At 43.9% G+C, this 26,687-nt stretch overlaps 2 protein-coding genes across 2 annotated transcripts in view; one reads left to right on the top strand and one right to left on the bottom strand.

Annotated features, from left to right (window-relative positions):
- Positions 1-11,907, bottom strand: part of LOC134095452 (ATP-binding cassette sub-family C member 8-like) — a 25,842-nt gene extending 13,935 nt beyond the window's left edge. Inside the window, exons 1-18 of the mRNA XM_062548991.1 lie at positions 11,828-11,907; positions 10,884-11,005; positions 10,157-10,323; positions 8,150-8,392; positions 6,482-6,670; positions 5,833-5,997; positions 5,535-5,690; positions 4,883-5,017; positions 4,326-4,488; positions 4,070-4,110; positions 3,791-3,936; positions 2,704-2,824; positions 2,462-2,578; positions 1,656-1,728; positions 1,364-1,469; positions 968-997; positions 371-406; positions 103-201 (exon numbers count right to left, since the gene is read on the bottom strand). Of these exons, the coding sequence (XP_062404975.1) occupies positions 103-201; positions 371-406; positions 968-997; positions 1,364-1,469; positions 1,656-1,728; positions 2,462-2,578; positions 2,704-2,824; positions 3,791-3,936; positions 4,070-4,110; positions 4,326-4,488; positions 4,883-5,017; positions 5,535-5,690; positions 5,833-5,997; positions 6,482-6,670; positions 8,150-8,392; positions 10,157-10,323; positions 10,884-11,005; positions 11,828-11,892 (2,174 nt within the window). The 5' untranslated portion in view covers positions 11,893-11,907. The remainder of the gene's footprint in view (positions 1-102; positions 202-370; positions 407-967; positions 998-1,363; positions 1,470-1,655; positions 1,729-2,461; positions 2,579-2,703; positions 2,825-3,790; positions 3,937-4,069; positions 4,111-4,325; positions 4,489-4,882; positions 5,018-5,534; positions 5,691-5,832; positions 5,998-6,481; positions 6,671-8,149; positions 8,393-10,156; positions 10,324-10,883; positions 11,006-11,827) is intronic.
- Positions 11,908-22,086: 10,179 nt separating this feature from the next.
- The window catches only part of otog (otogelin), a 40,658-nt gene continuing 36,057 nt past the window's right edge, over positions 22,087-26,687 (top strand). Inside the window, exons 1-9 of the mRNA XM_062548754.1 lie at positions 22,087-22,140; positions 22,342-22,426; positions 23,144-23,289; positions 24,083-24,240; positions 24,471-24,679; positions 24,944-25,074; positions 25,254-25,360; positions 25,595-25,704; positions 26,190-26,315. Coding sequence (XP_062404738.1) covers positions 22,087-22,140; positions 22,342-22,426; positions 23,144-23,289; positions 24,083-24,240; positions 24,471-24,679; positions 24,944-25,074; positions 25,254-25,360; positions 25,595-25,704; positions 26,190-26,315 — 1,126 coding nt within the window. The remainder of the gene's footprint in view (positions 22,141-22,341; positions 22,427-23,143; positions 23,290-24,082; positions 24,241-24,470; positions 24,680-24,943; positions 25,075-25,253; positions 25,361-25,594; positions 25,705-26,189; positions 26,316-26,687) is intronic.

The following is a 26,687-nucleotide window of genomic DNA, read 5'->3' as shown; positions in this document are numbered from 1 at the left end:
GGCGGCCACATGTGTAAATGTTCTAATTAGAGGACGATAACTCCCTATCTGTGTGTACTGTATGCCCATTGACACCCAGTCTGGCATTGCTGATGCCTTCACCTTGTCTGGTTAGGGGCCGTGTCAAACAGGATGTTCTCCTCCACCGTGCTGTTGAGCAGCCAGGGTCTCTGAGACGCAAAGGCCACCGGGCCTCTCTTCCTGTGATGCACACACACAACCAGCAGTGTTACTGTACACACACTATACACAGAGTTTCAGGAACTCAGATAAGAAATCCTTGATCCCCCCACCCTGACATTACTGTATTTGGGGATGCAAACACACATAGGCTAATCTAAACATTACGTATGTGGTAAGCAGACAGTACTTTGGCGGTTTCCCCCCTGCTGTATGGTTTTCAGTGCTGAAAAGAAAGAAAAAAGGCATTTATTTTTAACATGTTGACACTTGTTCTCATATGCTTTTGGTATAAACAATAATACTATGCATATTTAAAAGGGCATAGTTCCTGTAAACGTGTTTAGAAATGCCTTGTATCGTTAAGAAAACTATTCCCGAAAGACTGTAAACTGTGTGCTTCTGAATTGTGGAGTTAGACCATTAAACAGTTTTGTAGTCTGATTCTTGCTGTCAGCAGAGGGATAGCAACAGAAAGACTATTGTTGAAATTATCCTGTATTTTGGGTGAGAAATTTGGGAAATCTCCCTAATTTTCCCTAATACACAATATTGACAGCTAATCAGGTTGATGATTTTGAAACCTAATTTAACATACGTGCCAATCTTTATATTCATTCAGACTTTTCTGAGTGACAAATGATCTTCGTGTGACGTGACAAACTCAAAAAACACATTTATTTTCAGTTCACGGGGACTAAGCATAAAAATATCCTTGGAGAAAGTATGAGAACATTGGACAGTGTGATTTTGTTTACTGCTTATGCGTTACATCACAAACACAAACCTCTCCTCGCTGTCCTCCTGTTTGCGTGGACTGGAAGGGAAACGACAGGAACACAGATTAAAACCACTGTTGTTGTTTTGCAAGACAGATTATATAGCAGAGATTTTCACAACGGGACAGCTCTTCATAGCCAACATTCACTGTCAATCCAGACTATAGTGGCAGACACTTCTTTAATTGTAACATATCCAATCAGTTTCCTTCGTATGGGCTAAGCCTAGTCCTAGATTAAAAGCTTTATTTCAATAGAGATAAAAGTTTTCTTTAAGTCTAGGACTAGGCTAATCCTTGTATTGGCCCATGAAATGCTGCAGAACTGGTTTATATTTAATAATTCAATTTGATACCAATAAAGACGTTGCGGGCAGATAATGCTTTCTTCTTTCACCCACTCACCTGTTCCATGAGACACTACCTGAGACCATCTGCATCTCTCCCAGGGCAGCCAGTAGCAGAGAGGACTTCCCACAGCCCACCTGCCCCACCACCACTGTCAACTGACCTGAGAAAGAGAGAGAGAGAGAGAGAGAGAGAGAGAGAGAGAGAGAGAGAGAGAGGGAGAGGGAGAGAGAGACACACACACACACACACACACACACACACACACAGTCAGACTCAGAGAACTCTGAATACAAACTAAAATGTCTGTAGAGGCATTGTTGTGAGAGATAATGTGAACTCTCCTCACCAAAAGGGACCCTGATGTCAATGTTGGACAAGGTGGGGGTCCCCTGTGTCCAGGTAAAATAGCCATTTATGATCTAGAAAGACACAACAGAGAATCACGGTGATTGAGTATTAATGTATGGACATAGGAAAAGAAAGGTGATACAGTATGTGTTTTCTCCATAACAGCTCATTTGAAGATAGGAAACATTACTTTCACAAGAAAAAACACACTGTGGGTGGGATTTGCAAATAAAATTAAATAGAAAACTGTTCTCTGGGAGCACTTGACTGCTGCCTACAGGTTCACCCCCCACACGGCTTTTTAAAAAAGTATTCATTACATGACGCTTCAGAATGTCTCTGAGACTGCTGCCTTGCAGACGCTAGCCCACTTAACCCCCTTCTTCCTGTTGTAAAAATAGTGACCAACTGAAACGAATGATACCCGCAGGGGTCCTCAGTAATGCCTTATTGAAATGAGACACCTAAACGTTTTTGACCAAGGACCTTTGCACTGTATAAGAGGTGTCTAAGTACTGCCTGACCAAAGTGATACTCCTGGGAGTGTTTGGCAGCTTTGCACTGGCTGAGAATTCCAAGCCCTCTCGTGCTATGTATGTTACACGGTTGCCATCAAGCAGCAACATTCTCAGAGAGAAAAAAAAAAGAGCTAAATCCAGATAAATCCAGCTTTGAACCATCCAAATCTCTCATTTGATCATCACTTGAACTTTGTATATCGTTTTCTCACTGCCCAGTGCCCACTGAGAAACATACAACATCTCTAGCAGAGTAACCATTCAGAAGCATTGCTGCCCACTTTACCTTAATGCAGACATTGTAATCGTGGTCAACGGGCGCCTCCTCCTCTGGGCTCTTCTTGGCCGGGGCGCTGTTCTGATCTTTCTTGGCGGTGCGCTTGCGGTTCAGCAGGTTTTTGGCCTGGAGCTGACACAGGTACTGAGAAGGAAGCAGTCGTGTTAGATGAACAGAGAACCCCCAACGATGACTCTTATTAGAACATGACCAGAGGAAGAGAAGCAAAACGCTAGGCGCTGTGTACTCACTACTGACTTGATGTTGTTTTGGCCACTGGTACTTTGGCTGGATTTGGTTGGAGTGGTGGGTTTTGGCTCTGGCTCTGTTTCAATCTCTTCACCACAGAAGAACTCACTGAGTTTCTGAACACTGAGAAAGACAGGAAAAGTGAGACTCATCCACACATTGGCTGGGTAAGAGTAGACACGTAAGAGATTTTTGGCCTCCAGAATTAGACTACTCACAAAGAGTTGGGTATATCTGGCTTTCAGGTGAAATTTATTGTTTTAGTACAGAAAGTGCTGAAACATTAGCTGGACATGCGCATTCAAATAATTCAGACAAGGTCACATTAAGTTCACCTGTAAAGGTTATAGTGGATTTTAGGTTCATCCTATAACTTCACCCGAAAGCCGAATATCTCTGACTCTTTGTGAGTAGTGTATGTTTATGTCCAGATGAAGAGTCTTGGTACGTTTAGAAGTGATCATCACTGCATGACACGATATGACAGACTGAGAATTGATGGTGCCGCTAGACACCAGAAATAACCCCTAGACCCATCCTTATTCCTGTCAACAGGTCAGAGGGCAAACCCTCGTAATAAATCACTGTACAGTGGACTTGTACTGTAAAAGGAAGCTCTGACTGATCTGAAAAAGTCTTTTCACAGCAAAATTATCATAACATTTTTAATCAACGTGACATAAAGGACCAAAAATGCACGTATGCATTGATCTGAGATGTGACATACATATATATTTTTTCAGATCATTGCTTTTTGAACGGTATGGTTAGCTTGGAAATATGAGAACCACATGGTAGTGTTGTTCTTGCCAAAGGAGGGCAGCTGCTTTCCAATAATATTTTATTGCCAGCGCTTACACATCCTACACTCACTTAGACACACACACAAACACAAACGCACACACACACACATACACACCAGTGTGTGTCTTCGATTGGTATTTTTATCCCCGATGAGAATAAACAACGATTGGTATTTTTTTTATCCCAGATGAGAATAAACAAGAGCTGTTTAATTTCACTGCCCTTTGACATCTTAGACCCCTTCATCATCAAAAACATCTCAATATAAGAATGACTCTTGCCTACCTGACCAGGGCTTTGACTGTAGAGCGCAAGACACTGGACAACAGGAAGAGGGGCGTGACCAGGATGTGGAAGAGGGACAGGGACGCAAACGCCACGTCAGGAGACAGCTCGTTGTTGGCCGAGATGTAGACGTGGACCAAAAATGTCTTCAGGACAGGATCAGAGAAGAGCGATATTGGATATTTATTGGCAAAGAGGTACACTAAATAAAAAAGCATTGCATACAATATATGCATTATTATGCATATTAGTTCATATAGATTGTGCATTTCTACTCACAGTGAGAACTGCAACAATTGGAATAGCTGCATTCAGGAAAACTGAAAAAAAGGTAATGTTGAAAATGTATATTTTAACATACATTATCTGCCATAGTAGCTCCATTGTGCAATAATATATAGACACAAGCGTATATTTGTTAGATACTTAAGGACATAGCCAAGCGGCCCTCCTGGGGACTTGGGAAGCAGAGACAGGATAAGAGGCCTGAGCAGTGGACGCCTGGCCCGGAGTAATTCATTAACATGAGGCTTACTGGACACTGAGGTGTAGAGGGCGAAGTGCCTGAGGCTGGTAAGCTCCTTGGCGCGCATCTCCTCGATGCCCTTCCTGAAGATGTGCTCCCACGCGTACAGCTTCAGCAGCTTGATCCCACGCAGCAGCTCATTGGTCCTCTTCAGCCGCTCGCTGGTGTACTCCTGACAGGGCCAAGGACACTCGCTTTAGTGCGGCCTTTTCAAAGGAACTTGCAGTCATTTAAACTAGTTCTGTCATATAGAGCTGGGGACCTAGCCTCAAACTAGCATTTAAATATTCTGCAACTCCTCAGAGAGGTCATGTCAAAGCATATCCAAACATATTTACTGATATATAATATATTAGTTCAGTCTTAATTAATTCACATTCGCATGCGTATGCATAAGCTATGCCAGAGGAGTGCTACATGGTATGTGTAAACAACATGTCCACAGTGCGTATGCATGAGTGTCCTAGACTCAGAGGTGAAAAACTCCATCAGCGAGTAAAAGTCATATATTTGTTCCAAGCATTATCCAAATCAGCTGATTCTAACGAGTTGACCAATCGACTCACAAAGGTGCTCTTCTGCGCGTGAGAGAGCTGGGTGGCCAGCAGGTACTGCACAGGGGCCAGTAGCATGATGACCGTGGCTCCTATCAGCGCACTGACCCCCAGGAGGTAGTACAGCAGGAACACACCAATGACCACCTGCAATGTGGAAGAGATACCAAACACTTATTTTAGTTGCAAACAGTGCGCACATCCAAATAAAGGTGCAGGAGCCAAAAAGTTAAGATCCAAAAGAAAAGAGTGAAAGGTCCGCACACTTGCTCTCACTTAATTTACTTGATTAAAGACAGGTAACGTTTCGAGCCGCGAGGCTCTTCTTCAGCGGACCTTTTACTCTTTTGTTAGAGATACCAAACACAACACTGATTAAGCATTCTTCTACAATCCAGCACTGATCCATTATGTCTTTCATCATACAGTATGTGAGAAGCAATGGAGGGGGAGGGGTGCTGTTGGTTTGTTATGATAAACAAAATGAATGGAGCATTTAAACTAATTCATATGAATAAATTACAATTGTATTATATTTAACATTCTTATCCAAACCTGTGAAAAAATGGGACAGTACAAAAGCACAGCAGCATGGGTGCTCCTGGGAATCAGAACTGAGTGAAACTAATGTTATGAAGTGTAATCGGAATGGCTGATATCTTACTTGAACTGGCATGGCACACAGATTGGGGCAGAGGAAAAAGAACCACATCAGCTGGTTGGAGTCTATAGCAACCAAGTTACTGATCTGTGCCAAAGTCATGTCTCCCATGGACAAGTTGGACGTGCAGAGACGCATTATCTTGGTGTAGATTTTTGCCTGTAGGGAGCGGATCAATAGTCAGTTATAGGCATGTAGAAATAAAGCGTCAACACAAAGCTATACGCTATTGCAAATTGTGAATATGTTACATACATAGTGTAGTAAATGATTAGATTAGGGTTCCATAATACGGAAATACCTGCATGGCCCCTCTAAGTTTAATTCCAGTTTCAATAGCAACATAGTAGGACGCCTGCAGGAAGGTTCTCTGCAGTATCAGGGCGAGGAACAGCAGCACGGCCAAGACGTACGCGTTGGCCAGGAACGCCTGGGAGGAGATGAAGTGGACCCCCAGCAGTTTGACCTTGGACACACACAACAGAAGAGAAAAGCTGAACACGGGCAAAACCCTCACATTCTGCTGTCAACAGTCAACACGTGCAGCTGTTGTCAGTCCTAGTATCTAGAAACATCTGTCTTTTCCACACACTGTTTCATCCAGCCCATAGTGCCTCAATACTCTGTGATGTTTGCCATAAATGCCTTGATGATAATCGCCTGATGAACACAGTAGAGTACCATATGTTGGCTGTATACTCTGTATCTCTATCTCTCTCTATCTCTCTCACTCAATCTCTCACTCTCTCTCTCTCTCACTCTTGTCACTTCTGGTTGCTTCTGGATGATCAGGCTGCAAGAATCTGCTGTGGCACCATTCGCCTGAATGCATCACATGATGACTCCTACTCTTATGATTCAGACGTTTACATTTGTTCGCGTTGTTCAGTCGCAGCCCCCCCCCCCCCCCCCCCCCCACGCCTGTCGAGCGAGGTGGACTCGGCGCTTACGGGATGCGGGATGGTGTGGTTCTCTCGGCTGATGTGGTGGACGATGCCCGAGATGCACAGGGGTCCGGCGAAGCCCAGCAGGTCGGCCATGAAGCGGAAGGTGATGCTGAGGAGCAGGGACCTCCCGAAAGCCAGCTGCATGGCCCTCCAGATCCACTGGGGCCCACGGGGCAGAGTAGCGCCCTCTTTCTGTGTGGAAGAGAAAAGACTGGGTGTCACATTCTCCTTTCTCTCTGTTCCCTAGGCACCCCATGTTTGTCCTGTATTTTATAAGGGTCACATGTAATAAGGGTCACATGTATTTACTCCTCTCAGAGGCTCTGTTCATGCCCCTCTATTTTACTGCCTGGTGTTGTCTGTCTCATGCCCTTACGACCTCTTTCTTGTTATCCTGTTAAGCCCTGGACATTTAACCCTCCGGGTTATGTGCAGATCAATTTGTTTATTCTTCGTCTTTGTCCTTGTCCTACCAGTGAATCTTCCTATCACCATGCTGATTTGCTGATCCTCTCCTCTCCTGTCACTTAGGTTCTCAATAAGGCAGGAATTCTCAGAGTATTTCTGAGCTTTGCATGCTGAGTGTTGTGCATTTGGGAGCGTCACATAGAGAGAGTATAACACAAGCAGAGTGGTGGGGAAGACGGAGGTCACCAGAGTGAGAGGAAGCATAAGACAGAGAGAGAGTAATACCAGCTTTAGCTTTGGCTCCAGTACAGCTGGTGGTCACTGGTCACCAGCAGATTAATCATAATGAGGTGAGGGTGAAGCTCTCCGACTGATCAGTGTAAAGTAAGTGTGTGTGTGTGTGTGTGTGTGTGTGTGTGTGTGCTTCTGTGTGTGTGTGTGTGTGTGTGTGTGCTTCTCTGTGTGTGTGTGTGTGTGTGTATGTGTTCTAAGAATCAAATTAGTACAGATCAAATTAACACAACTGTGCACAACACAACTTGCAGTGTATTTCTTCCTATTACTGTATATCTCCTCACACCATGGTAACAGCGTCAACCAAAGTCCTACAGTATATTGTGTTCATGGGAAATAATGAATTATTATTACACCCAACACCAAGTATATGTTATTCTTTGTCATATCGTTTTTGCCTTTTTAATTGTGCATTCAAGACAATACACAGCTATTAATGAAATGTCTCAATGCAGAAAGATTTAGGGTGATGGGGTTAGTTAGTTAGTTAGCTAGAGAGTGCAAAAGCTTGAATGGATTGAATGTGTGAATTCCCTCTTTGAGGCACGCAATCTGACACACTCGGCTTAAACAACGAGCTTAGCAGCAGAACTGTGTCTGCCTTTGCGCCTTGATTGAATACCGTAGTGAGAGTTTATAATCCCGGGTGACATCTGGTGACTTCTCAGAGAGATGGGATCCCCTACGGGCTCACAGTGAGACAGGGTGAGCAAATGACATAGCACTTCCAGGCTATTTTCAGATAATGCTATTCACTTCGATCCAATAATAAGATGATAATGATGATGGCAACATCACAATAGAGGATAGAAACAGTTTTTTTTAACCAAATGCTGCACTGTTGTTGCTGCCTAGTCAACACATTTACATAGTGTAAAACATCCCCCTGTGCTACATTTGTTTGAATGTTAATCATAGCCTCAAGTCAAATGCTGTTTAACAATCGCAGGTTCCAGTCAATCCTAATACCTTTTGCGCTTCGATCGCCTTGCGGAGCCGCTGGTAGTTGGTGATGGCGCGCATGGCGATGGGCAGCTTTCCTAGAATCTTCAGGTCGATGGGGCGCTTGGGTGCCGAGGTGATGAACTTGTTCATCCACCAGTAGGTGCTCTTGGACAGCAGGTTCACGAAGGGCTGCAGGTAGCGCACGCCCAGGTCCTGCAGGTCATCTGGGGGCTTCACCTCCGGGGGCTGGGTGAAGCACAGATACCGCTGGAGGAGGAAAACACACACACACACAACACACACACGCACGCACGCACGCACGCACGCACGCACGCACGCACGCACGCACGCACGCACGCACGCACGCACACACACACACACACACACACACACACACACACACACACACACACACACACACACACACACACACACACACACACACACACACACACACACACACACACACACACACACACACACACACACACACACACACACACACACACACACACACACACACACACACACACACACACACACACGGACATGCATTAGAAGAAGAATGTACCATGCTGTCGACTGTCGAGAGATGTAAACAGTAGCATATTAGAGTCTTTTATCACATTGAGCAGAGCATGAGCTTAAGCATGTGGAGTATTCAGAACAGGGGGCTTGATAATGATAACCAGGCTTTGCTCTGCCATTGACTATGCATCACTGATTTACATGTAAATTCCCCATTTACATCCACCCCGCCTACTTCCTCCTGCAGTTTGTCTTTGCATTTCTCTACCGTCGGATGTGATTTATGTGTCTTTATTAAAAAGCTTGTATCACAATGCCTAACAGCCTAACACACACACACACACACACACACGCACACATACACACACACACACACACACGCACACATCCACACAAGCACGAATGCACACAGACACACACACACACACACACACACACACACACACACACACACACACACACACACACACACACACACACACACACATCCACATCCACACAAGCACGAATGCACACAGACACATACACACACACACACACACACACACACACTATTCGTTGTAAATATTTCAGTAGTCTGATAATGAAAATTGTTTTCCTCGACTGACTGCTGCTCTCTGCCTGCTGCTCTCCATCTCTGCCCCCTCGCGAGGCTGCCGTGGGGGTGAGAGCGGGATGAGAGCGGATGACTGCGGGTGGTGTCCTCAGCAGATGGAGCCACGCGCCCCGGCTCACTGCGCCAGTACAGTGAGTGACAGAAGCCGCGTAGAGCCGCAGGGCCCATCATCGAAGGCGGTCGCGCTCACCCTCCCCGGGCTAAACGGCTTTGCGGAGCAGCGGGAGGATTTGCGCTGGCCGGGGACAACAGCTGTAACGACGCTCGTAACGCTCGTCGTCGGCAGCTTGGCAAACGCACACCGAGTTCACCCGTTTTTCCTGACTTAGCTCGGAGGCACGGCCACGCCGCTGCAGCCCTTTTAATCCCTCGTGTGCAGTTGCGTAACACGTGATCGGAGGCTGTTGCCGTCTTCCGTTCCTTTCGATTACTATTCGGGGCCCAGGGGTGTGTTATCTAAGCCGGGCACTTTGCATAAGTAGCCGAAACCACCAACAAAGGCCGTACACAAATTATACATTCTACGAGTCTGATGATTTAATTCCCAGAGGTATGGATTTTCATAATACCTCTAAAGGATATACCTCCATGTTTATATGTACTACTAGGCAGTGGGCCAAAACACATTAACATACGTATACAGAATTAAACACACAGGCACACACACACACCACACACACACATTCAGAGAGAGAGAGAAAGAGAGAGAGGAAGAGAGAGAGAGAGAGAGACTCACATGTCCGCACACACGCAAACACATGCACCCAAACGCTGAGCTGTGCTGACTGACCCACAGCCAACCAACCACCCACTTCCCAGCTGCCCCTGCGCCCTGTGCCCTGTGCCCGCTCCCGCTCCCCTGGCCCCGCACTGGCGCGCCTGCTCACCCTGCCCAGGACCACGTTGACCTCCACGGCCAGCAGCAGCCCGTAGACGAGCGCCAGCAGCCCGGTGATGCAGAAGCGCAGCTGCCCCAGGCCCACGCCGTGCCCGTCGTACTTAGCAAACTTGATGGTCTTAGTGATGAACGCCAGCATCCAGTACATGAGCAAGGCTTAGGGAGGCAAGCAAACGCACACACACACACACACACACACACACACACACACACACAGAGAACAAGCAAAAAGCAGCAGTCACAGAGAGCCTCCATGCAGGGGATGCAAGAACATCTGGCAGAGCTCTTTCTCTCTCTCACAAAAAAAATTTGTTTTAGGAGAATAGGAGATTTCCCGTTATTGTGGAAAAGCCTAAAAATCTGTCTAAACTCAATGGCCGCAGTTTGACCTCTTTAATGTTTATTTGTTAAAGCGATAAGCAGCTGTATGGGGGATGTCTGACTCTTAACGCAGCTCTGTCCCTTGATACCTCTGTCTCCCAGAACCATATGAGCATGCCATGTTGCCTGCCAAACTACGCCAGTGCGACAGCAATATGTTAGTGCATGAATCATTTACTATGTTAGATTGCATGCTGATTCCATGCTGATTTGCAATGGTGTTTTTAAAAATAAATACTTTCTTTTAAATGTACAAAAAAGGTGGCTACAGATGTCACACACGTCTATGCATTTCGTATTTTTAATGTTTAGTGTCCATGTTGTGCATACTGTACCGAAGAGGAGCTTGGGGAAGTTGGACGTTTCGATGTTGTGATAGTAGATGATGGATGTGATGGCTGCCAGTAAGGCCAGACCTGGCGTCATATACAGATGCAGGTGGCGAGACTGACTGAACCTGCACAAACAACACAAATCACCACCACCACCAATCAGACTCATGCACATAGTATATAGCATATATAGGTACAGTATTAACATACTTTCTTGAATTTCCCCTTGGGGATCAATAAAGTATCTATGTATCTACTTAATAACCAACCAACAGATTGGAGATCACGAGTCAAAGTCAAAGCTGAAATAGATTATTTGTTCTGTTGACACTCGACCTGAACATATTTATAGAGAGCATCAGGGGCTTGACTTTCCACAACAAACCCATTGAACTGCAAACCATTTTGTCTTTATTCTAAGCCTTTGTCATAATCCACTATAGGGCTGACAAGCAGTGTTTGTGTTTGTGTGTGTGTGTATACATGTGTGTTTACATGCCTGCCTGCATGTGTGTGTGGCTGTGTGCATCAGGGTGTGATTATTGTGTGTGTGTTTGTGTGTGTGTGAGAGAGAGAGAGAGAGAGAGAGAGAGAGAGAGAGAGAGAGAGGGAGAGAGTGTACATGCCTGCCTGTGTGAGTGTGTGTGTGAGTGTGAGTGTGAGTGTGAGTGTGAGTGTGAGTGTGAGTGTGAGTGTGAGTGTGAGTGTGAGTGTGAGTGTGAGTGTGAGTGTGAGTGTGTGTGTGTGTGTGTGTGTGTGTGTGTGTGTGTGTGTGTGTGTGTGTATGTATATATGTGTATCAGTGTGTGTGCATGTGTGTGCATGTCTCTGCATGACAGCGCGCATGGGTGTGTGTGAGTGTGTGTGTGTATGTGAGAGAGAGTGTGCGTGTGGTGTGTGTGTGAGTGTGGTGTGTGTGTGAGTGTTCAAGTACAGGTGGCACTAACCCATCTGACACGATTCCCTCCGCGATCTCACACACCAGCACAAAGATCAGCACGAACGTGAGCATCCAGCGCAGGTTGTGTCCAGGGAAGTGCAGCCAGGTGCTGTGGTGGATGTGTACCTTGGAGCTCTGGCTGCCCCAGCCTGCAAATGTCACACACACACACACACACACACACACACACACACACACACACACAAACACACACACACACACACACACACACACATTGATCACACATGATCACATTATGTCTCTGCTTCCTCCTGAGGAAGTTTACATACCTTTCATAGGCAGTAGCATATCAATCAATATCATTTCAATATTATAATTTTCATTTTCCATGACATTGCATTCAATTAGCTGACGCTTTTTGTTCAAAACGACTCACAACTAATAGAGACCAATCAAGATAGAGTGTGAATAAGAAATAGCAGTGTAATAATAAGTGCTACCTTGCATAGAGTTAGAAAACAAACTGAGCTCTTGAATTGTGCCTCAGAGTCAGTCTGACAAGTGATGTGTTATGTCATGTTCATGTCATGACTGTAACAGAATACATCCACTACAGTAGTCCACAATTTATATTACAATATAATTTCATATCAAACTGTTGATTTTGGTAAAAGGTCCTTCAAAGACTTTTCTGGTATTAATCCACACATTTGAACCAAACCATCAGGAAAGCTTATTAACGTTAAATCTGCTGTCAACAACACTAAGCTAGCTGAGGTTGCTATTACGAAAATTGATGCTCTAATACTAATGCTGACATCAAATTGATCAGGCAATATTAACCCATCAGGATACATCTTATTGGATTAATATCCCTGTCTGGCAGTTTTTTTGTTCTTGGCCCACACATTCAAGGGATGAGGTAGACTCATACAATGTCTACTCTGACATTAGCAAGAAACATTAGCATTGTTCTACCAACCTCACAGTTTTCCCAATTCGTCACAGAGAAATGAAAGACAGGGTGTTTCATTACAAGTACATGGTAGATCCCCTTCAGTTCTAATTCAACAAGTATTATCATCACTGATAGTATGGTACATCTAGGTACAGTATAACTGATTGATATTCAGAGCAGAGGCTGAAACATGATGCTCTCCATGATGACATCCAAGTGTTCTCTAGCAGAGCAGTGAGTCAGTAACACGGACACGTTCTCTGCCTTTGGTCTGATTCAGATTCCTCTCTGACAGATGGAGAGACGACACACTCACCGATGAAGAGGATGGGGAAGGTGCTGAAGAACAGGAAGACGTGCGGCACCAGGCCGAGAGCGTCCAGGAAGCAGCCGTTGTTCAGCACCCCGCTGTCCACGTTGTAGGCCGCCGAGTTGTTGTCGTTTCCACAGAAGGACAAGGTTGAGTTGGACACCCGCGTCTTCAGGAGGTGGAGGCGGACAGGAAAGTGGACAGTGTGGAGGACAGAGAGAATGGAGACGATCAGTAAGGATGGAGAAGACAGCAATCTGGGTGAATGCAATGCAACACAACATAACACAACCCAATGCAGCAACAAAGCACAACACAACACAACACAATGCAGTAACACAACACAACACAAAAACAAATGTAACAACTGTGTGTGCAATGGAAAAGTAAATGCAAAACATTCAACAAATAAAAATACAAAACAAAATAACATCAACAACAGATTGAAATGACATAAATGTAATCTACTGTAGGTACCCAAAGCACCTGACTTCAACCATCACCAATGTACAGTATATCACCCCCACATTTAAAGGGTTTGAAAACATGGCAGTGTTTCTGCTGCTTTAGTTTAGAGTGTCTTGGCGTAATAGGCCAGTTGGTCCTGCTAAGTGTGCCCTGCAGGCAGAGCTGTTCTCCAGCTCAGCACGACCACAAATTCTGGGAAGGAAACGGCTCCAGGTGGAAACAAACAAATCAGTCTAATGGAATAATGTCTCACTCACTTTCTCTCTATCCCTCCCATCACATCTCTCTCTCTATTCTCTCTCTCTCTCTCTCTCTCTCTCTCTCTCTCACACACACACACACACACACACACACACACACACACACACACACACACACACACACAGTATTGTTGTCTGTCGTCCCAGCTGCTATGAATCAGATGTATGTATTAGCATTTCAGAATGAAAATCAAATGACAATCTGGGACAACTGGCTCAAGTCAGCATTGTGGTGGTGGATGTGCTCACAGATATGGTAGGGGATTTCTGCACATTAGCATGCAGTTTAACTGACCTACAGGTCATGACACACATTCTGGACCCATAGATTAATACTACTGCACTGAATATCACACATCACTTTATAGTCCAGCGCTTTATGACTTCAAATCATGGAGTAGACGCATAAGACGAACAGGATATTATGCATAGAGTTTGAATCATTCAACAAATACATGGAAATGCCACACACATTTGAAGCTATTGAATGACTCGCTGAATGATGTCTGTTTGATTTAATGCCACCCCAACACAACTTAGATTGAAGCACTTGAAGTAATATCTTGTATAACACAAACAATCAACAACAACAATAGCTGAGAAACGTTAATAATTTTGTGACTTTTTCAGGATTTAGGGACTTCTACATTGAGCATTAAGCATTATGTAAAATGCAACTTAGTCCCAACAAAACAAGAATAAAAAATGACTTCAGTACAGACGGTTTTCAGACCTCTGTGGATATGGTTCTCTGGCGCGACTTACTAATGTGGGATACTCAGTGCATAATCTCAGGATTACTGCATTACTGAGAGGTCATATCAGACCTCTCTCGTCATCAAAATATCTTAATCTTCAGTGTTAAGTCATATGTCAAAATTGACTTCTCACTGGGCGTTTGCATCAAGAGGAGATTGCACTGCGATGTCTGGGGTGTTTTTCTATTATGAATAAAATCTTAAAATTCAGGACTGTACAATACTACATATATGTAGCAGCACATGCTACAAAAGCATTCTGTGCTATGGATGATTTACTTACTGTAGCACCAGTGACACCTTATTTAAAATGCTGTCCAGAGCGTAGCCTATAGATAAGGAGTTTGAAACTACTGTACAGTACATGCCGATGCTGGAGGTTTTTTGGATTGTGCTACAAAACTATTAACCACTAGCTATGACCAAAAAATGTTTTACTACATTAACCTGCCGAGTTTTACGTGCTATTTTAAACTAACTAAATCCACTGAATCAGAGAGTAGGTTTTATAATATGAAAGATGAGTGATTTCTTTTTCAGCAACACTCCTGATATGATTTTTTAATAGACATTACATAAAATATGCTAAGTAGCAACATCGCAGTATGACAGTGATGATAAAATCACATTTTCAAAGTTTTCCCAAAGGTGTTATAGGAACAGTCCAAAGAGCACCATGGATTACATCCATATCGCATCTCTCCATATGCTTCTGCAGGACATCACATGACTTTCTCCAAGTCCAACCGAGCTTCATGACTAGGCTGACACATTTATTGGTAATCCTCTGGGTTCAAACCAAGTGACTGAGGTGAAACAGAGTCATGCACAGCTGTGCGTCTAGACCGTCGCTTTCATGCACAGTGAGATAAGAATGGCCGCACGCAAACACTAAAGCTGAGTGAGAGTCCACTATGGGATCCCTGGTCAGCACCATGTGACACTACCACGCCTGTAAACAAGCTCCTCGCCATGGTTAAGAGGCGCTACGGGGAAGATGGCAGCGGACAACAGGACCCACGCTTAACTGCCCATGAGTTGCCCCTCAGCACATCAGCTACTACGGACCGGCATCTTCACCAGGATGTGGACCACTGTAAACACACAAATGTACGTGCTTCTCTCACACACACACACTCTCTCTCTCTCTCCCTCTCTCTCTCTCTCTCTCTCTCTCTCTCTCTCTCTCTCTCTCTCACACACACACACACACACACACACTGTTTCTATCTTCCTCTCTCTCCATTTGTCTTGAGGATGTGGACCACTGTAAACACACAAGTGTATGCTCTCTCTCTCTCTCTCTCTCTCTCTCTCACACACACACACACACACACACACACACACACACACACATACACACACACACACACGCATACTATCATCATATCACCACATGTTATTATCACTATCATACACTCCCATATTCTAAAGTTTTATATAGTCTAAATTCACAGATATGTAATATCTTCTGCCTTACTGTAATGGACAGGTTATTGTAAAGAATATTAAAGGTCTTGACATTCTCTTTTCTCTTATAATATGAAGGTCTGGTCAACATGCGTGCACTGCATGCATACATCATTCAGTAATTACAACTCAATTAATGTACAAATCTTAATTTGTAGGTATGCTTTAAAAGCGTATCCTGCAACTCCAATGGCAATGAAACCGTGCATTTGTGGAGAAGACCACTACAGCCTTTTGGGACTAAGCAGGTGTAGCCTACACATGGAAAGTAGCCTACGTGAAGACTGACAGATTATGTAAGATGATTAAAAAGATTCGTGTCTAAAAATATTCCCCACAATATCAAAGAAAATGAGGTTAAAGAGCAAATGCAATTGATGACATCTGAATGCTGAACTTGAATAAAAGTAATGGTTCCTCAATTAAAATAAGTTATCTGCAGATTTCCTCTACAGAATATTTTTCTACTTACCGGTTGATATCGGAACATCTTTTTGACCTATGGTAGAGGCATCCAGCATGAACTCTCTCGAGTACTGAGAGGAGTCAGCTCTCGAAATAATTTTCAAATAGTCAAATAAATGTCAAAACGGTAGAGACATTTACGGCATCCCGTCTTCGCGTAATTGACAAGTCTGGCTATCCAACTGACGACAAATCGGTGCCATATGAGTGCTTCAGTAAAGGACTCCAACCAAGCTGTCGAGTCTTCGGTGTTATGGTCCAGAGTACAAGCGTGGACAGACAACAACAGCGGGGATGGAGCCTGCCGTGGAGTCTGTGGCTGTGCGATGCTGAAAAGGAACGCAAGGTCTGTGCCTGGATTTCAAATCCTGATCTGCTTTGCTTTGAGGGTTTCCTCTCTGACGGGCACATTATTAAACCGACCTATGATTGAACACGTGGTGTTGGCCAAGAGTGGCAAATCCCTGAAGTCTTCATCAAACAAGTACAAAAGGGAAATGAACGAAATCCGGTTAGTGTGCTGCTCAGTTAAAGATTACTAATGGTTACGAATAGCCTACAAATGTTTAGCATATGTAGCCTACTCCCACGTGAACTACAAATAACGACTAGTCCCTGTCAAAGCCATCGCTTTGGTCCCTGTATTCTCCAAATATCTGAAGACTATTTCAGAATGTGGCATTAACCAGCCCTGTCGTACCTGTTATACCTGCCATCAATATTTATGTTTGTCATATTACTTTCCTTTTTCACTAAAGGTAATTCTGAGAGGCTGATAGATGAAAGCTAAAAAAAAAAAAAAAACATTGCCGCACATCCGAGAACATGCTATGCTGCCACCTCTTGGTGGAAATTGATAGCGAACTTAAGATCACAATGTGATGATGACCCTATTGACCCCAATCAAACCTCTTGTGTATAAATAGTTATTAAACATAGAGAATTGGCTATTGATATAGCCATATCTAGCTATGATCCATTCATAATGGAAATTAAGAATAGCTGTCAAGTTTGATAATATGAAGAAATCAGACTGAATACAAAAATATTTTCAGTTATGACTAATCGATGCAGTTATGACTAATTGTAATGCATAACATGGATGAGAAATGTACTATGACCTCTCTCACATACACTCTCATCTCTCTATAAATCATATAGTGACATCAAGTGTTCTAGTTGATATCCATGGTCACTTTCTGGACCTGGTCCATTGTTGCAGATGTAAAGGATACCTTACACACAGCGTTTCTGGGAAAGAATGAGTAACCACCCATGTGTGTCTAAACAGTTCACCTATCACTTGTGCCATCTGCCATGGCTCCCTCTCACAGTTTAAGCGCCCAACATCAGCCATCACCGCGGCCCCGGGCACACAAAGGCGACCCAGACACAGGCGCCAGCGTCGGCCCGCGGCAGACGGTGAAACGCCGGTTTTGAGTCCGCCTCACCCTTGCGCCCCTCAGACATTGAGCAGCTTTTATGAGGCAGGGGACTGGCTGTTTCATGGGGAGAGTGGTGGTGGCAGTGGGGATGGAGGCTGTGGGTGGGTGAGTGTGCGGGGTGGGGGTGGTGGGGGGTCCTGCCTCCCCTCTCATCCCCACACTCTCTGCGGGGCCCTCACAAAACCTCTCTATGCGCCGCTGTGGCTTCCCTCGTTCTCCGCAGGGTCCTGCCGCCGTCCACCCCGAGTCCAGGTCGCGTTACGCCATTATGAAAAAAAAAAAGGCGGACGCACAATGCGCTGATGCACAAAAGGCGATGTGGGACACAGGAGCACCCCTGCGTCTCGGCGGAGTTTTTTTTTTTTTTTAATCAAAGCCCTCTCTGTGCGAGCCCTGCTTTATGTGTCACACGGACATCAGGTCACTTCCTCTGTGAAATATGAGCCATGTCAAACATCTTCATTCAGATTCTAATTGTGCCAGAGGTGCTTCGGATGTCACCCGCTATCGCAGGGGGGAGGACAGTGTGGCTTCACAATCTCAGCACAGAGTCGCACAGCTATGTACTGTAGGGTCTGGAGGACTTTCAGAGATAGTATACATTTTCTGTCCACTTTTTCAGTTATACCTCTGCAAAGTGGCCTGTGTGTTCCAGTCATAAAACAAGAGGTTACATCTGCTTGTGTGTTGGGCTGTGTTTTGGGCTGCTTGTCTCCAAAGAGGAACCTTTAAAAAGTTCTCCTTGACCCCATCTTATGAGTTCACATGGCCATGTTTTGTCCATAAATGCCTTGATGATGTTTTTTTTTTTTTTTAATCTGAGTAGTTATGTACACCTCTTCATAATGTGTGTTCTAGAGCCTCAGCAACAAGACTAAATTGAACTTTAGGAGAGCTCAGAATGGAAAACTGAAAAAGCCTTGGGAGTTGGAGTATTGCAATGGAGAATAATAAGTACAAAATGTACAATGTACAATTAAATGTTCTGCATAGAAAAAAAAAATGTCTTTAAAAAGTGTTTGTTGAATGGCAAAATCCCAAACTCTAATTTCCTTATTCTTAGTGCATAGTGCTTCATAGTGTATTGGTGGCATTGGTGTTCTCTGGGAACATCTTTCAGATCCCACAGTGTGACCATTGGAAGTGGGCATGGCAGAATCCAACTCTTTTTAACTTCCTTTAGCTTGGCAACCAATAGCCTACGAGCCAATTGGTTTCCTTTAAGAGCGGGTTAAATAAGTGCCGTTCCGGTGGAGGGCGCCAGAATTATTTGTAGTCTAGATGTTTACAGGTGTTACATTTTCACACTCAGTCAAAGTGGGAAAAAAGCAACAAGTAACAAAAAATTGCATTTTTAAGCAATTTAATTAAATGTATCGAACTCAATATAGAAGCCTCTTAAAGTCACGGCGCACCACTCACAAATAGCAGAGCGCACAGCGTCTCATTTGCATCCGCGGGGATACCATTCTGCATATATTATGCTAATCCGGAGGACCAGTTCAGACTTTAACCAAAGGGGATGGATGCTGTAAGCAGCACTGAAGTGACGGAGAGGGATCCTGCGTGGAGAGAAGAGTTAGCTGATGTACAAAATGTGTCGGTAGTACAGCTTGATAAACACTAACCTAAACATCAGGGGAGAAATTGATTCCACTTATCGTGGTTCCTATGAGTCACGAATGGATCCTACGTTAAGGTTCGGCAAGAAAATAATTCTGAGGTTTTCATTATTGTGTCTATTTTCTACATATCAAGGTAAGTATTATTATTTTATATAGCTCAGATATAAGCTATATGAGGCAGTTGTCTTGTGGAATCAGTATGATGTGATATAAATCTTTGTAAAATATGACGCGATTTCGATTTTGGTTGCGTAAATGTTACATTTAACTTTTGACATCATTCATAGGTTTGTCTTGTATTAGGCTGCGCAGTGACACTCTTGTATTAGACAGTGACTTTTTAATAACCGCCATTGAACCTCTTATTTTAGTACAAATTTCCTGTGGAGCGGACAGAGTGAATTTTACTAGACAACATGATTATGAAAAGTAAGTTTTTATCCGCATCACTGCAATATATAATTGTCTTCCTATTGCACTGGACTTAATTACTTACCAAATAGAAAAATGTTAGCGTTTAAACTAACGTTTGTCATTGAATTGTAGCCTATCAGTATTCGCTTTTCGGACTGTGACAGCCTTTCTTCTGTAACTTTGTTGATGTTTGGGAAAAAGCCTTTATCTGCTGCGCAGTACTGCTCTCTAGACTAACACAAATGCCGATTACCTGTGAGAAACAAACCGCGCCTTGTTCTCTCTTTCTTACAACAGCGAAAGCAGCAGTATAATACTGCAGAAATGGGATACGGGTTCCCAAGGAGAGCAGGTAGGAGAGACTTGTAGCTGATTTGAAGCACTGCATTGGGAACATCGACAAATACATGAAACAGTCAATAAGGGTATTTGAAATGTCACCGCGTAAACGGATACAATCGGACATTGGGTGCAAGCAACTTAAAGCAACTACTGTAGGATATATTTCCTACAAACTACTGACACTGAGATATATTTTATTATTACTTACAGTGTTGAGGCTACAGCATAATTTATTTTTCCTCTATGATAATTTCACAGGCATATTTAAAAAAAAAAAAAACTATATTACTGATGGGTTTTTTTATTTTTTTTATTTTGCCCTTGCCATTCATAAAAGCTGGCAAAACACTGGACCACATTTTCCCTCTATGGACAGTAAAAGTAGCAAAAGTGTCTGCCTTACTATCAAGTATGCCATCAGGTCAACTGTAGTGGTAGACCTTTTCTATTGTGTGCTCTCCATAATGTTAGTTTTCCCCTTCCGTCTGGACACATTGAGGCTTCCCTTTTATTAATACCCCACAGACCCTGAAAAGACACAATGGTAAACAAGAAAGCATTTTCATCAGTCATCCCTGAACAATTAAGCCGTGGGTCTGGCTCTCATTCTCATGCCATTAACTTCCAATAGTGAGGCACAGTTAATAATTGAAACGCCACCTCCCATCTTTTAGCGTTGCTCCAGTTCTTTGGGATGAAAGCGGGCGATTCGGCTCAGTCCCAGCCTGGTCTCAGGTGACCGGTCCCCACATACAGTACAGTAGGGTGCATGAGGTTTGCTGGATTTCCACTGGATGGTTGAAGGCACTGAGTACAGACTGTTCTCTTTGCACGAGTGTGGTGCAGGGATCTTAATTTCAGCACAGCATGATAGATTAATGCATTTTACCGGTTATCAGCAGCAAAGGCAACGAAATATGCCGTCTGGCTGATCTGGCGAGTAACTTGGATGTGGTAAAAGCAGGGGGATTATGTGTGAGGTGAATGGGCTTTTTTAATGTGCCACAGAATTACCCCAATCTGGTGGTTTGATATCATCTCTAATCTTGATAGAGTGTCATATCAGTTGTGGATGCAATATGCTGTGCAACATTTTTATTTGAAATGAATCTTTGGACCATTATCGAACTGTGCTTCAGTTTCTCGCTTTAATCAAATGTTTTATTAATCTGTCACATGAGAGCTCAGAAACTCTCAGTCAGAGGCAAACTTGGAGAGTGAGACAGACACATAGACTGTTTTTTCCATCTTTATCAAACAGGAAATGCTTTCAGTTGTGTTAAACTGAGACTGGGGCTTTGTTTTGGCTTTTCTGGCAGTAATACATTTTTTGCACAATCAGACACTTGATTTCAAATCCATAAAAAATTTATATATTCTATTATATTACTATGATATACTATATTGCTATAATATATTGTTATCATGATTATAATGAGATAACTAAATTAGAAAAGCATTATTATATCCACTCTGTTCACATCAACAATGTCATATTTTTCTTTTCCTTCTTTCAGACAGCACTTACATCTAATATATCTACAACTGCACAGGAAGCACTGAAGCCATCAATACGCAGAGCCACAGGTATGCTTAGGAACTCTTGTCTTAGGAAAGGGGCAGCACAAAAGCATTGGTGTCTCATGTGACCGTAGATCTGACGGTAGACTAGCTTACCACATCGCGTCATTTCAGCGCCCGATCTGTGAGTCTGTATCAAAAAATATTCATAGCCGAGTTCAGCCATCCTTAGTATGTATGGACTCTATCCTGCCACCCTTGACTTTGCGATGTCCAGCGGCGGAACAATTGACCCTTGTGTTTTGTGTGAGTTCGGCATGACCGTGAGTCGAGCGAGGTGCGGCTCTTGATCCTTTAAGCCACCGCGCGGCGGAGGGACTCTGTAGGGTGGTGTCGTCATCGGGGCCTTGGCAGCCTGCTGACCTGAGACACTAGATGCTCTGCTGGCCCCGCCCCTCTACTTGCCATATGTTGTAACCCCCCCAAGATAAGGGGCCACGATTAGCCCTTACAGCCCCCTACAGCTGGGGCCCACTGCCCTGCCGGCGGCCAGGCGTATCACCGCCTCAAAGGCCAGCCGTGTGGAACCAGCCAGGCCAGAGAGCCGGGGTGAGAGGAGAGCGTGGAGCCTCTGCTGAACATATGTTATAGAGTGGGCTGCATTCTTACCTTTAATTATACTACATCATTGATGAAGCACTTTTTTTTTGTAAGGAGGCGGTTATTAAGGGTTAGTGGAAGTGGGGCTTTCCCTCAGAGTAGATGCCATTTGTTGCTGCTGAGTAACACCGGTGTTCAAATGTCAGCATAGTAAGTTCGCCACCCACCACTTCCCTCTTTCCACAACCAGGTGCCAGATCAAGAATATCCCCTAACCTTTATGGGGCGTGGTGCAGCGTCCGGAACAATGCATTTGCAATGCAGATTGCAGGTGCATTGCAGTACGAATGTGTTGAGAATAGCGAGTTCAATGTTTTCTTCTGTCTGTCATTCATCATTGCAACCATATGTCTTCTTGCAGGTCCCTGCACTTTTCCATGTCTAAATGGAGGCCATTGTATTCATTCAGACTCCTGCAACTGCAGCTTATATCAAGGCACTGGGCGACGGTGTCAGAAAGGTACAAATGACTGTTGTCACACTGCTTGGTTTCTTTCATGATAAAATAATAGAACAGATTATTTAATCAACAGGTATGTTGTCCAGATCACATGTTGCCAAGTTTTTAAGCAGTAATGTCTCAACATTAATTGCGATAAAAAAAACATGACAACGTGCGATCTGGCTCTGTGTTAATGCCAGCTCTCTGTTCAGTTCCAAACACAGGTTTTGAGAGAGAGATGACGTGCCGATCGTGGGGGCAGTACAACTTTGAGACCTTTGATGGGTTGTACTTCTACTACCCTGGCAAATGCACATACACTCTGCTGAGGGACTGTGAGGACACCACTCAGTCCAGTGTTCTCATCCAGGTATACATACTGTTTATAACAGCCAGCATATGTAAGACCTTGAAGGAAGCTTATGATCAAGTGTATGGATTTTTGATCAGCACTTCAATTATTGATCATAATTTTTGATGATGCAAAAATATTTTTATGTCGCTTGAGGGTTTTCCATCTTCATTTTTCACGGTATTGTTCAATCAGATTGGGTCTTTTTAGTGTGCGGTCTCTGTCCTCAGACGTTTTTTTTTTTTTCAGAGCAGATTACGGAAAGTGATCTCATCATTACAGTCATTTATGTCAATTACAGTTTAATACAGCAATTACCTGTAGGGCCCACATCTTCTGTCATCCAAGACAGATTTTACTTTGTTCCCAGAAACTTGCTCCTTGGGAAACAAGAGGAGGAACTGCTTAAGTGAGCAGTTTATTGCTGTTATTAGCCTAAGTGCTAATATTATTTGTCAATGAATCAAAGGGATGGCTCGGGGCAGTGTACTAGCCTGGCAGTGCCAGCTCCTAGACTGGGCACTACCCTGTCAGTGAGAACATTCTTCACTAAAACATTCCACAAAGCATTCTTTAATAAAAACCAACACAGACCATTTTCTCACACAAACAAACTTTTGTGAGTTAGATAACATATCCAGACCTGAAATTAATTAGCCTACTTTCAAATGAATTCTTCATGAGAGCTACTATAAACAGTGAAGAACTTGTCTATTGTATAAGGCAAAAGTTTATTGTTTTTATGTTAGACTTCACATCTGTAGTGTAGATACTTGGGAGTATTTGTCTGTGTAAGTCCACCTGTCCTCAGGTCCTGCTGGCTAATGTTACTTATTTTGCTGTACAGATTCACAATGACCCAGGCTGTGGGCCCTCTCCGTACACCTGTGCCCGGTCTGTCAGTCTCTTTCTGCCATGGGAAGGGGAGATCAGGTTGCAAAACTTCACGGTTACCTTTAAAGGCCAAAGGTACTGAATATTCCCTCTCTACTGGTCAAGCAACTCAAGTCTATTGTTATGGTAAAAATCGAATTTAGCTGTGAACATTATGTATACTTACTGACGTGTCTTCCTACTGTATGTCTGTTCGTAGACACAGTTGCATGTTTTGTGTGAAATGGGAATAATGAATGATGTAAGGTTGAGCAAGTAGACAAGTGTGTTCTTCTGTGTGTGAACCCTTTGCTACTCTTGAACAGGGTTGAGCTCCCGTACAACATCCATGACATCGAGCTGGAGAGGATATCTCAGTACATCCTGGTCACTCAGCATCACGGCTTCACTCTGGCCTGGGAGGGCGACAACGGCTCCGTCTACATCAAGATGAGTCCAGAGTACGTGGGCAGGACCTGTGGACTGTGTGGCAATTTCAACGCAGATGTTCAGGATGATCTGAAGACCAGCTATGGTATGTCGGTTCGATTGTATCATGCGTTGTAATTTGTAGGTTTCTCAACTGAAAAGTCTTTGTTCGACTTCATTCGACTTCATTTAATGGCGTGTTGTTGACATTCTCTCAGCTGAGTAGAGACATGACATTGATTGTTCTTAGAACGTTCTTAGAGTGCTCCTAAGAAGTTCTTAGCACTTAAGAGCTTCTTAACGAATCTGGGAAACCCGGCCCTCTACTGTGAGGTTTCCCTAAACTTTTTGCCACCTTTACATTCCACAGGCCTCATCACTGAAGACGTGGCCATGTTTGGGAACAGCTGGACGGAGGAGGAGCCACACCAGGCCAGCTGCCCCATGGTGCCCTCATTGTACCCTTCGCCCTGTGCTGCCCAGGATGCCCACACACGGCTGGTACTGTGCTCCACTGTCTGTTCAGTTTGTGTGCTTGGAGTGATTTTGAATAATGAAATAAACCAGCATTGGTAATTAGAAAGATTTGCCATTGTTGGATTTTAGTGGATAGATTCTTTCTATTGTTTTGATGGAAATGAAGAAAGAAAAAATAGTTCCCCTCTGTTTTTTCCTTTCAGAAAGTTGAAGAAGTTTGTGCAACACTACTGAAGAGCCCTTTTCAATCGTGCCATGAGTTTGTCAGCCCTTATTCTTTTATGGCCAGTTGCTCAAACGACCTCTGCCTGTGAGTAACCACCAATACCGCTCATAGATGACTAATGATGCACTGAACCAGCTCTGAATTAAATGGATGACACTCTGAATGTAATGTACCCATATGTGTTAGAGGGTTCAAAAGCCAAAACCTTTTTTGGGAGGGTTGGGATGGGGTTGGTGGTCAATTAAATGACAAAGACTGTGCTTGCTATTAGTCAGCAGGGCCCTGAGGGTGTTGTTTGACTTGATTCTGTTGCTGCAGGTCTGGTCCCAGTGGTGATGCAGTATGCCAAGTATTTACGGAGTATGCTAGGGCCTGTGCCCATGCGGGTCACACGCTGCATGACTGGAGATCGCACATACAAGCGTGTGGTATGTTCCCCCATCCATCTTATTTACACCGCCATTCAGAAGTTTGGGGTCACTTTGAAATGTCCATTCCCCTCTGTTTATAGATCTCTATCTTCCTCTGAACTGTCTGTGTGCTTTTGGCCATCTTAAGCTTTTCTTTTCTTTATGGTTATGGTTACAGTTTTTAGCAGACACTTTTGTCGAAAGCTTTTTATTGTGTATTTTTTATCTGAGAAATAGCTCTTTCTTTACAACTTTGGCTGGAAAGTCACTCCCCTCACGTCACCTCTTCTGTTGATGTTGCCTTTTTTTAAGTATATTTTTGGGACTTTTTGCCTTAATCATGACAGGAGAGAGAGAGATGGGGTGGGATTGGGAAATTACTCTTGCTCAGTTGGGCAGCCCAATCCTATTGCTATTCTGGTTAAAGCCTCTTACTGTATGTGAAGAGTGTTTGCATGAAGTGTATGCATAAATGTGTGCAATGATCTCTGTTGTTGCCCTAGCTGTCTCCTGCCCAGTGGAACTTGTGTACAATGAGTGCATCACCTGCTGCCCCGTGTCCTGTAACGTGGAGAGGATGTGCATCGACAGCAAGCTCCAGTGCCTGGACGGATGCTACTGCCCCGATGGTATGAGGGTGTAGTGTAATGGGTTTCTTTTAGTGGAGCCTCTGGCTAAAACTCTGCTCTTACCCCAGAGAACTCAGAAAGGGCTGAGGACAGCACCACAGAGGTAAACGGAATAGTCTAATGACTCTCCCAGAGGGAGAACCTTTCTCAGTCTATGAATGCACCAAGGATTTGATGTTGATTGGTTGCTCAATCAAAAGTATTCTTCTGTCACGGAGACAAGGCGCAATTACTACAGAGCCAAAACCGTTAAGAGCCAATTCGAAAAATAGTAAAGGGCCGGTATCTGAGACAAGCTCTGTTTATTGTCACAGCTATTGCCACAGCTTGTCACAGCCTTTTCTCCTTATCGCAGTTGACCTGCATATGGTC

The sequence above is a fragment of the Sardina pilchardus genome, chromosome 11 (genome assembly GCF_963854185.1).
Source record: "Sardina pilchardus chromosome 11, fSarPil1.1, whole genome shotgun sequence".
NCBI classification, from domain to species: Eukaryota; Metazoa; Chordata; class Actinopteri; order Clupeiformes; family Clupeidae; genus Sardina; species Sardina pilchardus.
This window is presented reverse-complemented; position numbering and strand designations above follow the sequence as displayed.